The sequence below is a fragment of the Mchenga conophoros genome, linkage group LG23, assembly GCF_057382185.1.
Source record: "Mchenga conophoros isolate Kocher_MC1m ecotype Shallow Benthic linkage group LG23, M_conophoros_male_GT1.1, whole genome shotgun sequence".
Taxonomy (NCBI): domain Eukaryota; kingdom Metazoa; phylum Chordata; class Actinopteri; order Cichliformes; family Cichlidae; genus Mchenga; species Mchenga conophoros.
Window position 1 is genome coordinate 17,486,889 of NC_140547.1, and position 15,068 is coordinate 17,501,956.

Genomic DNA, 15,068 nt, shown 5'->3' on the forward strand with positions numbered 1-15,068 from the left:
GGAGTTATGGCAGGCTGCACAATTTCCCCTCAGGCATTTATCATGGCAATGGAGTCGGTCATGCGGGCATCCCGGTGGGTAGTGGAAGATGAGAGACACAAGAGTGGCCTTTGTCTTCCTCCCATTAGGGCCTACATGGATGACATGACCAACATTACAACAACAAAACCATGTACTAGGCGATTGCTACAGAAGCTCCAGGAAAACATAGAATGGGCAAGAATGGAGTTTAAGCCAAGTAAATCTCGCAGCACCTCCATCATAAAAGGAAAACTGACAGCCGAGCAATTCTATATCAGTGGAGAACCAATTCCAACAGTCTTAGAGAAGCCCATAAAGAGCCTGGGACGGTGGTATAATGCAGACCTCAATGATATGTGGCAACTAGAACAGCTAAGGCAGAACTTGGCTGATGACCTCAAGCAGATTAACAACACTGCACTCCCAGGGAAACTGAAGCTCTGGTGTTTCCAGTTTGGGTTATTACCCAGACTACTGTGGCTGTTGACAATGTACAAGGTCTCACTCAATCATGCCAATCGACTAGAGAGGCTAGTGAGCTCCTAGGTTAAGAAGTGGCTCGGACTTCCCAAATGCCTCAGCAGCGTTGGAATCGACTATACATCTTTTTTTGGTTTTGTCACCTTGTACAAGACTTCTGGCAGAGATTATATGTCTTTATCTCAGAAAATATATTTAAAGGATTTGCACTGTTATGGAAATATGTATTATTTGGTCTCCACAAAAACCAAAGACAGTTCAACATTGATAACAGATATGATTAACTTGTTAATCTTAATGGCTAAATTTCATATTCACAAATCCAAATGTTTAGGAAGAAATTCCTCTTTTTATGTATACGCCTATGAGCTTTTGCAATATCTTAATTCAATAAAGAACACTACTAACCCCAAAAATGTAAAAACTATGGTTGTATTTGACAAAATGAAGATCCTTCAATCACTTTACACTTTGGCTTAATCAGTTAAACTTCTCCCCCTAGCATATGTATAATGTAGGTAGGTTCTGATGTTTGTTTGTTTGTTTATGGTTTACAATTTCTGTAAGTACAATACCTTGAAGTTAGAACTGTTTAATTTTACTTTGTATTGTACTGATGTTTAAATAAAGGTTTTAGGGGGGAGGGGCTGGGGGAAACGGCAGGTTGGATCGTCTTACGTTTCACGCATGCGCAGTACGGGGACGTAAGCGTTGTCGTTGTGGAAGAAAACGATTGAACCTGATAGTGTAGACGGGGAGCGTTTTTAGACGAAAATGCTGGTTTCAAATTTATCTGGATTAGTGTAGACGTAGTAGAGAGTTAAATGCAGAGCCGCGAGTTTAAATAAAAATAATGATACTGATTCGTGTATGTCTCTAATTCGTGAGGACGACGTGCTCTGTGTGTGTCACGTCCTAAGTCCGAGGATCCATGTAAGAGTTGGCGGAGACGGTAAGTGTCCTGATTGAGTGTAAACGCTATGTGAAGATGATGTTCAGAGTGTGAAGAAGGCTGTGAAGGTCTCCTCTCAGATCCACAGCGGTGATTTAGTTCACACAGCAGTAGAATGAGCTTCATTCACAGCTGCGTCACTTTTTCCTTCACAGATAAACATGGCGGCCGTTGTTTTTGTTCATGTTAGTGTTCAAAGAGTCAGAGCAGCAGTCTCAGTAACTGTCATAGTGCTTGACACGTACCATGATAAATATATATTACAGCTTGTTTCTGTTATTCTGTGGAATCGCTGGTTTACGCTACAGTCTCAGTTACTGAGCTTTGTTACATTGTCCTAGAGACAGACGGTAGAATTAGCCCTGTGTTTGGTCTTGTTATTACACGTGGATGATCCACAGTAAAATATAAAATAGTAGAACAGCAGGAATAAATAACAGGCAAGAGGGATGTTGCGTGTGAACAACATCGAGTGTAGCTGTGTGGGTGGTGCAGCTGTAATGATACTGTGTCTACTTATTACTACAGTAGTGTCAGTGATTCCTTATACAAGCTGCTGTGTGTGGTCTCTGCTCTGTGGTTATACACTCTATATGAATCAGTGCATTCAAATTATTATAGGCATATTCTGGGATCAATGATCGATGGATTCATGTTACAGTTTAACTCGTACACTCAACTGTTTGACTTTGAACTTTGGACTCATCTTGCTGTGATAACAGAGCCTGTATAAACCTGTAGACAGTGTGACCTGCACAACTAGTCAGACCTGTCTGTAAGTGTCAGGTCTAAACAGAGATTAATAAGTCTGCTCAGAGTTGAAGTAAAATGTGAGCTGTGAGCTGAGAGCTGGTGTTATGTCTCCTCCCAGCTTAGATCGGACTGTTACACCTGATATCTGGGGGTCCATGTGCACACAGTGTTGTGCTAAAACATGATTTCTGTGTGTGTGTGTGTTGTTAAATAGGCTGTGGTCAACAGGATTTATGACGGGGTTATATATTAAAGAAAGAAATGACCTGGCTCCAAGTATCTGTATGACTCTGTGTTAGTGCACCTGCATTACAGTCAGTCCACTCTTTGTTGTCCACCTAAATGATCTTCATAGAACTTATATTTGTTGGCTTGTCTGTTGCCCTCTTGGCCTGATCTCTCTTAAAGAAGAAATATTTAATGTCAAAGAGACTTTAGCTGGTTAAATAAAGCATATATAAAAGTCACTTTGCTAAAACATGACTGAAGCTTCTACCCTGTGACAGGAATGTTGTTTAGGACTAAAGATGTTTGACATATGTTTCACAGATTATGGGCCAACATGTCCTTTACAACGGTTAAAATGTGGCAGTCAGTTTTTAGCAAATACCAGAAATTGTTTTTTACCAGAACATCAGTTTTTGGCACAACATCTGCAGTCAGACCATGGCATCCTAGTTTGGACTAGGGCTGGGCAAAACGATTATTTTCCTAATCGATGAATCTAGCGATTAATTTTTCGATGCATCGATTAATCTAATGATTAATTTTTCAATCCGATTCGATTTCGATTTGATTCGATTATCGATTATTTCCATATTTTTTGACTTGTATAGCAATTTCACATTTACTAATTTATGTATATCAATGAAAAACACAAATTTCTTCATTTGAAGACCTTTTAATAAAAAAAATTGCAAAATAAAGTTGTAGAGGTCATACAATCAATAGCATTTAACAAGAAATGAAATGTGCAAACATATAAAATTAAGGAAAAGTTAACAAAACATTTCAAATAAATAGCAACAATGGTGTCTTTAAACAAACAAAATGTAACATTCACTTTGCTTTCTCCCAAAAAGTGCTCTTCATTCACAAAACAAAATCCACAATAACATTGTAGTACAATCTTCTGTTTTTAACAAAAAATTAAATGTTGTGCAGAACAAATATGAACAAAGGAAATCATAGCAAAAAATTAATAAAATATAAACAGCAGCAATGGCATCTTTGAACAAATACAACGTAACATTCACTTTGCTCTCTGCAAAAAAAGTGCTCTTTGTTAACAAAATATCCATTTTACTGCCTTCTCTCCTATTTGTGTGTGTGTGTGTGTGTGTGTGTGTGTGTGTGTGTGTGTGTGTGTGTGTGTGTGTGTTCAATCATGTTCATCACATGAAGTAGTTATGCATTGGAGTGGAGAAATGTTAGCATTTCTACATGCTCAGCAGTCAGGCTTGCCCTTTTTTTGGTGACAATGTTTCCAGCAACTGAAAAAAGCCTTTCAGATGGTGTTGATGTGGCAGGTACAGCCAAATATGATTTGGCTAAATTAGCCAGTGTGGGGAATCTTGTTGCATTATTCTTCCACCATGTAAGGGGGTCATTATCCCTTGGAATAGGGGCTTCCCCAAAATACAGCAGTGCTTCTTTCCTCACCGCCTCATTTTCTCCATCCCCACCCTGGTCAGTGTTTTCATTACAATCTTCCTCCTCAGAATCTGTACCCAACAAAGTGTCCAACACAGACCTCTTCTTTGTTGGGGGACTTGCTGAGGCTTCCTGTCCCACATGTTCCTGCTGTAACTGTGATCTCTGCTCCCTTTTGAGATCAAGTGCCTCCCTCTGTACTGTTACTTGCAGTTTCAGAACATCTTCTGGAGAAAGGAATTTCAGTTTACGAAAACGTGGATCAAGGGCAGCAGCAATGAGTGACACATTTTTTCCATCTGCTTGAAATGCAGATACCTCTGGCTGCCACCTATACAAGATTTCCTCTTCTGCACAGTTCTGGAAAGAGTTCACTGCAGCAGAATCAAATGATTTGTTTTTGGTGGATTTCAGGAGACCTTTCAGCAGGGGGGGAAGAACAGAGACTGTGACATAAGACTGTCCACTAAGAACATTAGTGGCTTGCTCATAAGGCTTGAGCACCTCCTTCAATTCATCCAGAAGAATCCACTGATCACTTTTCAGATCTAGGTACTGTTTCCCACGCTGTGTGACTTTTGGATCTGAAAGCGTCGCAACCACTGGCCATCTCTGTTCCAACAGACGTTCAATCATGTAGTATGAACTGTTCCATCTGACAGCGACATCCTGGATTAGTTATGCTCAGCTGTACCCATCTGCTTTTGCTTCAGATTAAGTTTGGTGCAAGCTGGCTCACTTTTCCTGATGTGCTTTACCAAGGCCCTGTGCAGCTGATAGTGCCTTATCAATCTTGGGGTCTTTCAGTGCATGGTTTACAACCAGTTGCAGTGTATGCCCGGCACACCGATAGGACACCACTCCAAACTTCTCTTTCAGGATGTGGAGAGCTGCAACTATGTTACTTGCATTATCATGCACAACGGCAAGGACATTATGCAAGGAAATGTGGAATTTCTCTGCCACCTTCTCCACCCAGGAGGCAAGGTTTTCTGCAGTGTGGCGCTCTTCAACTGGCAGTGTTGCTAAATTGAAGGAGAGAAGATCCCAATTGTCATTAATGAAATGACAAGTTACCCCTAAGTAGGACTCTGTGACCAGACTTGTCCAAGCATCAGTGGTAAGGGAGATTTTGGATGTGGCCTTTTTTAGTTCATTCCTTATTTTCTCAACCGAAGTTTCATACTTTCTCTCCATCATGCTTGTAAAATGACGCCTAGACGGCAGAGTGTATTCCGGTTGGAAAGTGGTCAGCATTTCTTTGAATCCCTCACCCTCAACCACAGCAAGTGGTCTCATGTCTTTTAAAATCATAGTTAAGACGCTCTCGGTAAGTACAGCCGCCTCCTGGGGGGTGCATGGTGTACTTCTTCTCTGACAGTAGTCCTCCAGACTTTTCTGTTTGTTCCTGAAATCATAAATCACACACAGCACACAGATGAATTCGAATAATTACAAAATAATAATATGGAAAGCATAATATCAAAATAATTAGATAAGGATCTGGTTGTTATAATAAATAAATATAAACCATGTATGTGCCTTACTGTTATGCCATGTGCTTTCATAGCATAACAGTAAGAGATTAATGATAATCACCAATGTTGAACATATGATATGGCTGCAAAAAATAACTGCAAAAAATAGCGTTTAAACAGCCATAGCTGATGGCACATTTACTGGTGCACTGCTTTCTAGCCATTAGATGGCATAACTTTGACCTATAAGATCAAGCTGAAGAAGCATTATGTATAAAAACAGCATTCAAATAGGATGAAAGACATTAAACTTGACAAATCAAGAGTTCGTTGTCATTTTGCTTTTGCAAGCACTTTAACAATGTTGTAACATTGTCCACGACGGCTACGTTTAGCAGGTGGTGCATTATCCTTGTTAACATTTCTCCTGCGGCCAATTCTATGTCTCACATTTTCATCTTTCGCCGATTCTGATAATCAGCCTGCGCGCATTCCGACTCATTTTGCCAGCATGGGCCACAAATTAAAAAAACAACTAAACAGCAGCTGCTATATGTTACTGCTAAGCAGCTTAAATTAGTTTTGTATTTATGGAGGTTGGGTGTTTATCTCTGTCTATGAGTGAGTGTATGTCTAGGGGAGGGGGGGGGGGGGGTCGGACGAATTAACGGGTAAAAACCAGCGTTAGTAAAAAAGTTGAAAACTTACGGTGGTTTGTCCTTTTCAGAAGCTGCTCCTGGATGTCGTCGTTTGAGGTGCTGGTGCATAGCCGTCGTGCTTTTATGATAGGCCATTTCCACCTTACAAAGCCGGCAAACGACTGAATCACTTCCTTTTCGGTTAAAATATCCCCATACTGTAGAACTGCGTGTTCGGGTGCAGTGGTTTAAGTCGACTGCGACTACCTCACTCATGTTACCGCTACTCGCTGCCGCCATGTATTTTTTTGAAAGTGACGACGCATCGACGCAAATTGTTTTACGTCAACGTATTTTACGCGTCGACGTAATCAATTACGTCGACGCGTTGTCCCAGCCCTAGTTTGGACGTTTTATGTCTCTTATATCTGTGCTTTTATTGTCTTTTTTAAGTTTCTAGTTTGTTTCTTTTATATTTCTGTGTAACATAGATTTGCACAGTTCAGTGGGTTCTCGCTCACCACTTGTCTGCAGGCTTTATTAAATGGAAAACCTCCACAACAGTTGTTACCACTTTGGTTCCCTTTTCCACATTAACTGACGTGGAACAACAGGAAGAACAGTGAGACCAGAAGTTTAAGCTGAGTTTTTTAAAAACATTTGAAACTGTTTTCTTTAGTGTTCATGTGCTGTAGCATCGGAAGCAGTTGAAAACACAGCTGACATTAATCTTTGCAGCTGCTGCTCATGTGACCAAACACTTCAAACATGAGGAACTCTGACCTTTGCTTCTCAAACAGTCAGTCTTTTCTTTATGTGGATTATTTTGGAATCTTTTACAGACTAAAAGGCTGTGTTGTTCACTTCTACAATTAACTAAGCCCTGTTGTAAGAATCCACAAAAGCTGCTGGTGTTTTTGTTGTGACTTCTTTATCATTTCCAAACTCAGATTTAGAAAGGAAAGCCATGAAGTAAATACTTGTGCTGGTTTAAGGGTTTCTGCACCTCTTGATCATAATTTCTGCTGCGTTCAGTCTCTCGTGCTGGGTGAAGCACATGCCTAGCTTGCTTGTTGTCAAACTTGTCTACATGCATATCTTTGATTTCTTCTGCAGACCACTTGCAGCCTTTCTCCATATTTCTTGAAGCTCACAGTGGAGCTTGTTAACAAGTGCCTTTATAGTTGTGCCATTATCCAAGTCATCCATAAAGCTAATACCAAACATCGCATTTAAACATCCTGTGAGGAACAATGCAAAAGACTGTAACACGTCACCATCTTCTGGTTTAATTATTTGATAGTCCAACATTTTATGAAGCTTCTGCAATCCTATAGTCATCAACAAAAAACTTGTCACGCAAGTGTTTTACTTTAGCATCACCGCTGTAATAGTTTAAGGACAGCATTTTCTCATGGTTCAAAATCCCCTTTATCAGCACCACTGATATCTGCTGACGTCTACATGAGCGTTCTGTACACAGCTCTACTAAAACTTTCGTTTCTGCTTCTGACCCAGCCAGAGCAGCAGTGATTGTATTTTCTTTCAAGTCTTTATAGCAGCTTCTGTTGTTTTGTGTTCTTCTAGAGTCTTAATTTATGCTGATAGATGTTTGGTTTTATCACTGACTTGTTTAAGCCTCTCGTTCATTTTATCTCCATGTATCGCTTCTCTTTTCATAAGTGCACACACACAATATACAGGCTGATGTCCTAAGGAGGAGTTTGTTTTCCTTCATCATTACTATCATCACCAGACACAGAGTAGTGCCTGAGTCATTCCAGTTTGCTTACAAAGGAACAGAGCTTGTCTTCAGTGACCTCATTGAACCTGATTTTTGTTTGGACTGTAACTAGGGCTGCCACGATTAGTCGACTAGTCACGATTACATCGACTATCAAAACCGTCGACGACTGATTTAATAGTCGATGCGTCGTTTGAAGCTTTGTAAGATCACAAAAGACGCAGGAATAAGTAGTAGTATTTACGAGTGTAATAACAGACTGAAACAGAAGATGGTAGCACTGCATGTACAAGGATGCCAGCTGCCATTAAACCCCGAAGAAGAAGAAGTAGCTCTGTACAGAATTCATAGCACAGCCCAGCTCAGTTTCCAACAATGGCGGCAGCTAGTTAGTTTTAATATTACTCTTATTATTCTTTCTGGGTCACAAAATAAACGTTTAACATATTTTTAGGCGAGAATGTAACTGTGTAAACCTCAAATATCTGCTCAGTTTATCAAGACACCACATATTTTCAAAAGCGCTCCGACGTTTTTGGAGACGTCTGTTACCCACTAGCTCGATAGCTAGCCGGGGGCAAGGCTCACTAGAGCCCGTGAGAACCCCGGACTCCCGGTAAATCGTTTTCAAACCCACCGCCGTCTTTTGCTACTCAGGTTAAACATATATAGGTCACTTAGATCAGCGGTCCCCAACCCCCGGGCCTCGGACCGGTACCGGTCCGTGAGTCGTTTGGTACCGGGCCGCGAGAGTTGAGGCTCAGGTGTGAAATGTATGGTTTTCAGGGTTTTTATCGGTTTTCAGCGTTATTTTGTTATCGTTTTTATCGTTAACTCGGTTAGAATAAATACAGTACACAACTGTACAGAATAGAATAGAATAAAATAAAATACTATATACAGTAGAATAAAATAGAATAAAATATACAATAAGATAAAAATAGAATACAAATGCTATATATGACTGAGTAAAAATACAACGATGCCAGAAAAGATTTTTGCACTTAGTGTTATTGCACATGTGTGGATGTGTGTGTTTGATCAGTTAAAGTCTTTATTGTGGAGTCTGACAGCAGTGGGGAGGAAAGACCTGCGAAATCTCTCCGTCCCACACCGTGGGTGCCGCAGTCTCCCACGGAAGGAGCTGCTCAGTGCTGTCACAGATTGCTGCATGGGGTGGGAGATGTTGTCCAACAGGGATGACAGCTTAGCCGCCATTCTCCTGTCACTCATCACCTCCACTGGGTCCAGAGGGCATCCTAGAACAGAGCTGGCCCTTTGGTTCAGCCTGTTCAGTCTCTTCCTGTCCCCAGCAGAGATGCTGCCACCCCAGCAGACCACACCATAAAAGATAGCAGAAGCCACCACAGAGTCATAGAATTTCTTCAGGAGTGGGCCCTCCACTCCAAACGACCTGAGTCTCCGCAGCAGGTACAACCTGCTCTGCCCTTTCCTGTAGAGGGCGTCTGAGTTATGAGTCCAGTCCAGTCTGTTGTTCAGATGAACACCAAGGTACCTGTAGCTGTCCACAGCCTCAATGTCCATACCTTGGATGTTCAGTGGTTGCAGTGGAGAATGCTTGTGCCTGCGGAAGTCTACCACCAGCTCCTTGGTTTTACTGGCGTTGATCTGGAGGTAGTTCAGCTGGCACCAGTCCACAAATTCTTGAGTCAGATGCGTTCTGGTGCAATAAGCTGTACGTTTTACGTCCAATGGATGCATGATCTGATTAGTCGACTAATCGCAAAAATAATCGGTGACTAGTCGACTATCAAAATAATCGTTTGTGGCAGCCCTAACTGTAACTGTGCTGCAGATTTGAAAATTAAAAATAATTTGAGTTACAGGTGCAGTTGTGCTTTTCTATTTGTGGTCTATCCTTTTTTATATTCTCTATTGTCTTTGTTTCTCTTTTCTGTCTGTCAGCTTTGACATTGTTATATTACATATATACTGTGAGTAATAATAGAAATTAATACATTATATTAAAAACCACACAAACAAGAGGAGTCTGTACAGACTTTCTAGAGCTTGTCTTGGAAAAGCAAATCTGTTTGGCACAACGGTGCATTCAGATCATAATTCAGATTGCAGAGCCAGACAGGACCGGCTAAAACATATCTAATACAAAAGAAATGAGCATTGAGTTTAGAACATGTACTCATCAGGTCATATCCATTTAAGTCAGAATGTGCTCAGAGTTTAAATATGTGGCAACAGTTTTTGATTCAAAGCCAAAGTTGTGTGCTTCAAAGGGAACCAGTGCCTTTCATGTTTGAGACATCTTTCTCGTTTCCACATTGATAACATCATGTTGGTTTCATATTATCGAGCTTATGTTGAATCTCTTCTATGATTTACCTTGGTGTCTTGGACATTTGTCAGGAAATGAAGCGATCTAACAGCTGATTGGTTTATCAGTGCTGAACCATCACCACATTACAGCAGACACATACAGCAGTTAACTGCTTCAATGTTTCTTGATGACTCAACATACTTTTGCAGTTTGTTCCTCCTTCCCTCTTCCTTCTGGACAAAGGTTTCTGTTCCCAGAATGAATAACAAAAAAAAAAAAAAAAAAAAAGCTTTGCATCACTCAGATCAATGAATCATAGCTTTGTTGCTTTGTGGGTTACGTGATGCTCAGAACCTGACTGTATTAGGTGAGACAGAAACGGTCAGCTTCATCAGGTGTTAGTAATCCTGATCTAAAATCATTGGTTTTCTTTGTGTTTTTCCAGATGTTGTCAGGCTGTTCTTCCTGTTAGAAACTCCATCATCCCAAATCTCAGGGGCATGCTCTTCTTTTGGACCATGGAAACTTACCCAGGAGCCAGGTAAGCCATCCAAACCTGTGTGAAAAAGTTGTTTAATCATGAATAAACTATGATTAACCACATTTGTTGGAAAGTTGAGTTCAATTTCTCTAGCCACACTCAGGCCTAATCTCAGACCTCCTGAATGAAGAAATCACTTAAAATAAATCTTTCTGACAGACTGAAGTAATCTCAAGTGTCTCATAACCCAGTCTGAAAGGGTTACAGAGATATCAGTTTAAGCTGCTAACAATGAGCCTGAGTGGGACCCCTTCTTTGTAGATATTTGGAAGTCCGTAAATACAAGGTATAGCATCCCCTGGGTATAGATGATGATATGTAGGGTGGTCAATGATTTTGTCCTTTTCAAGTTGTTGAAGGCAAGCAATAATGTTCACATTTTATACAGAGTAGACAGTAGAGCTGGGCGATAGAACGATAACGATATGTATCGCGATATAACTTTTACTCGATAGAGAAATTAAGCTATCGCGATAGACCTCGCCGCTCTTGTCCTCTTAAAAAAAAAAAAAAAAAAAAAAAAAAAGGTCAGCCAATCCAAATTAAGTAGCGCAGAGCCGAACCAATCACAGCCGCAGCGTCACGTCGCGTGACTTGTTACGTACAGCACAAGTACCAAGCCGCACGTGTGTTTGTTTGGGAAGCAGCCAGCGCGTAATGGAGGAAATGAGTGTGCCGACTAGAAAAATCAACCGAGCATGACCGAAGAGAAAACAGATGATGGTTCCAATGCCGGAGAGATTGTCGAACGGAAGAGCCATAGAAGTTCCGTAGTGTGAAGGTATTTTGGCTATTTCAAGTCTGACAAAAAACAGAGTAGCGTGCACTGTAAATTGTGCCGAAAGCAAGTCTGGAAATACAATAAACTGGTGCATGCGTCACACTGTGCGCCACGTTATTGTTTCGGTGAAATGAATTTCTACAATACTGTTACTGTTAATTCTACTCTCTGCAGTGTTTAAATGCTTACACATACACACAGTTACTGTCCCTCCACACATACGACTCGGTTCTGCTTCTATGCCCCAGCTTTGTTTACTTTTTCCCACCGAGGCTTCTAGACTTCTGATTGGCCAACATTTCTGCACGGTTAGGAATCTAGCGCCACCTGCTGCTTTGGCATGTTCATAGCAGCGTTTTCCTTCATTTCTGCCTTTATGTGTGGACGGGATTATTTTTTAAAACGAAAACGGAAAATCTCCATTTTCAAAAATACCCGTGTACGTGTGGACGTAGCCTCAGTCTCTGACTGGAAGCGCTAATTCATCATTCGGCTTTTGTCAGACTAAAGTAACTGTTAAAACTGTTTGAAAAGCTCAGCTATACAACAAGGAGAGATTGAGAATTTCCTTTTAGTTCTCAGTTTATTTGATATTGACAAAAGTTAGTCAGTTTTGTCTGTTCTTCTGTAAAACAAACTAAGATTTTTTTTTAGAATTAATATTTTGTTTCTAAGTGGAATTGACAATTTAGTCTGTTTTGTTTGTTCTATTTTGAAACTTAAACGCTTTAGCGACTGCCTTTTGTGTAGTTTGCAATATTTGCCTTTATTTATCTGAAAAAGTCTCATGTTCCTTAAGTACATCTACCCTGTTGAACTTATTATGGGAAATAAATATTTAAATAAAAACAAGCTGCTGATTATTTCACATTTTACTTGTGAGCAACGGCACATTTAAATCTTACAAATATAGTTATTTGGCTTATATCGTGATAGATATCGTTATCGCCTGAAATGAAAAAATCATATCGTGATATGAAAAAATCTCATATCGCCCAGCTCTAGTAGACAGATGGTTTGAAAGATGAGGGGAAGAAGCCATCTATGTCCACTGTGAACAACCATCTTTGAACGGAGGTGGTGGTTTACGACACCAACCGTCTGCCATCTATAATCCAGTTTTGAGATCTTTTCCCAGAAGCCTTAACACCCACTCACATCCTGGGCCATTTGACCTCAGGAAATCACATGATAGGGTGGGGCTAGGTTTCACAGCGGGTTCACCCAAAACCTTGGCTGATTGTTACCTACACCCGTTTTTACACCCTGGCTTGTTTGATTAGGTAGAGGATCAACAGGGGGTCCATCCATGTCCCTCTTGGTGGACACTTCCCTAGGACTTAACTCTGGGACTCTCCACCATTTGACCTTAGAACTGAAGAAGCTTCTCGGAGTAGAGGTGAAATGTCTTCAAGCAACTGAAAGAAGTCCAGATGCTTTTCTTTCCAAGCTCCTTAGACCAGTCTTTCTCAAACTGTGGTATGCATACCACGAGTGGTACTTGGGTTCTCTCTGGTGGTATGTGGGAAATCTCCATTTTTTTTAAGATTAAATAACATACCATTGTAGAGGTATGAAAAGATGGCGCGAGAGTTCTCAAGGCTTTTCTGGGAGCCAGAGTCAACCAGAAAACGTCTCCCCCAGCGTGAGCCCTCTATGAAGAGCAGCCTTTCCTTATCGCCAGCGGTTGCAGCCGCTACAGAGCGCTGGTGGGCTCGTTTCCCTGGGCCTTAAAACAGCAAAGGTGGCACGGCCCTGTCACGCTGATGGTAAAAACACAGCCTTTTCCATGGTGCCGCAATCCCACCCACAATCGATGAGTTGGAGGCCCCCGGGAGAATCAGTGGGGGCCAGCTCGCACTGGTGCCGGCAACTGTCGGAGGAAGACGTGCGTGAAGAGGAATCCGCCGTCATCCGTTACTAGAAAGAACAGCGTGCTCTCCATGAGCTTGAGAGCGGTACCATCACCCAGGCCAGAGAGAGAGAGGGGTTTCTCGGCCCACTCTGCGTCAGAGAGGGAGTAGTGCCGAGCAGCAGCGCCTTGAGAACGGTGTATTTCCCTTGGGTGGGGGGATCCCATGCAAGGCCCACATGATGGTATTTTGTGTTGTGGGCTGAAACGCCATGAAGAGCAAACTGATTTTTGACGTGCATGAACCACGAAGGAGGGTCGTGAAGTCAAAAATCCAGCAGCTTACCCGCCACAGCAAAAGGTAAAACCTACACCTCTGCTATCACTTCTGACATAAATGAAGACAGAAGACTAAACAGCAGTGGTGTTTGTGTGGTTACTGAAGTTGGGCTAGCTGGTATATAATAAAGTGCTGCGTGGTGGCTAGCTATACAGCTATGGTTTGCATAATATAAACAGTGAAGCTGGAGGATGAACGCTAACTTTTTTCCACTTGATAAAAGTTAACGTGAGGGTTCCCGAAGGTTAGGGACAAATGCAAATGTCATCTCTTAAAGACTGTATATCCCACCTGCTGCGAATGTTTTAATGCAGTACAGTTGCTATTATTATCACATCCTATTTATGACAGTTAAAATAAATAACATTCATATAAGAAATAAAATTGTCTGTGTAAACTATATGTGGTGTACTACTGTACTTTAATGTCAGTCATAAGGGTGGTACTTCAAGAGACAGTTTATGAGGTGGTACTCATTGTGAAAAGTTTGAGAACCACTGTTGTAGAGGATAAATCTAAATTTCAAATATATGAAAACTCTCCACACCTGAATCATCTACAGGTGCATAGAGGGAAATAAAACCTTTTTCAGAATAAGAGTATAACCTATGCACATTTATCATTATTTTTTACCATTACAAAGTTTCTCTGTGCCTGACAAAGGTCAAAAAGATGCTGTAACTGAATAAAATAATGGTAAACCTGACAGTGTTCAGAGGTTATACTCATATTTTCTACAGAGGATAGTTTCAGTTGTGGATCATTTGTTATTTCTGATGTAATGTGGTCCATCGTGTGAATGACTTCTTTATATGGGTTTCCCCCCCTTATTCCTTCAGTTTTATTAAAATATTTACATTTTAAAATGATTTTTTTTTTCCAAAAACATTAATGAAAGTGTGTTTTTGTTTTTCTTTCTGTCAGGACGTGTCCTGTAACTGAAAATAGGACTGCGTCCTTAAAGCGCACCAAGTCATTACAAGAGCTTATAAATTTTGACAGAGGACAAGGTCCTGCTACTGCAGAAAGGTAATGTGTGTCTAAATGTTGTTCCTGACTCGGTGTTTGTGAAAAAATTCTTTCTCACACATATGGGCTCAAAATGTGGTCATAAATATTTTGTACTTGTAAAAAAGATTTGTATGTGTAAAAAAGATTTGTGTGTGCGTAAAAAAGATTTGTATGTGTAAAAAGAATTTGCGTGTGCGTAAAAAAGATTTGTATGTGTAAAAAAGATTTGTGTGCGTAAAAAAGATTTGTATGTGTAAAAAAGATTTGTGTGTGCAAAAAAGATTTGTGTGTGCGTAAAAAAGATTTGTGTGTGGACTTAGAAAATATAAACCCTGCAAGTTACAAGTACGGATTTTTGACCCTATTTTTCTTCCCTTCATCTGATTGGTCAATGTCATGTCAATCACAAATGTAACAATCCAATCAGAGAACAGATGGGTTTGGCTGTCGAGGGGCGCTTTTTTTGAACTGCAGGTCTTTGAAGGGAATAAATGCCCTTTTACATGCCAACCCAGCGTTTTCCTTCAT

At 40.7% G+C, this 15,068-nt stretch overlaps 1 protein-coding gene and 1 pseudogene across 3 annotated transcripts in view; one reads left to right on the forward strand and one right to left on the reverse strand.

The window, feature by feature from the left end:
• The first annotated feature begins 1,204 nt into the window (after positions 1-1,204).
• LOC146546946 (tumor necrosis factor receptor superfamily member 5-like) overlaps positions 1,205-15,068 on the forward strand; it is a 38,961-nt gene continuing 25,097 nt past the window's right edge. For all 3 annotated transcript variants that reach the window (XM_085265458.1, XM_085265459.1, XM_085265460.1), the window contains exons 1-3: positions 1,205-1,453; positions 10,461-10,556; positions 14,454-14,558. In XM_085265458.1, the coding sequence (XP_085121584.1) occupies positions 10,516-10,556; positions 14,454-14,558 (146 nt within the window). In that variant the 5' untranslated portion in view covers positions 1,205-1,453; positions 10,461-10,515. The remainder of the gene's footprint in view (positions 1,454-10,460; positions 10,557-14,453; positions 14,559-15,068) is intronic.
• Positions 3,614-5,059, reverse strand: LOC146546947 (E3 SUMO-protein ligase ZBED1-like; annotated as a pseudogene).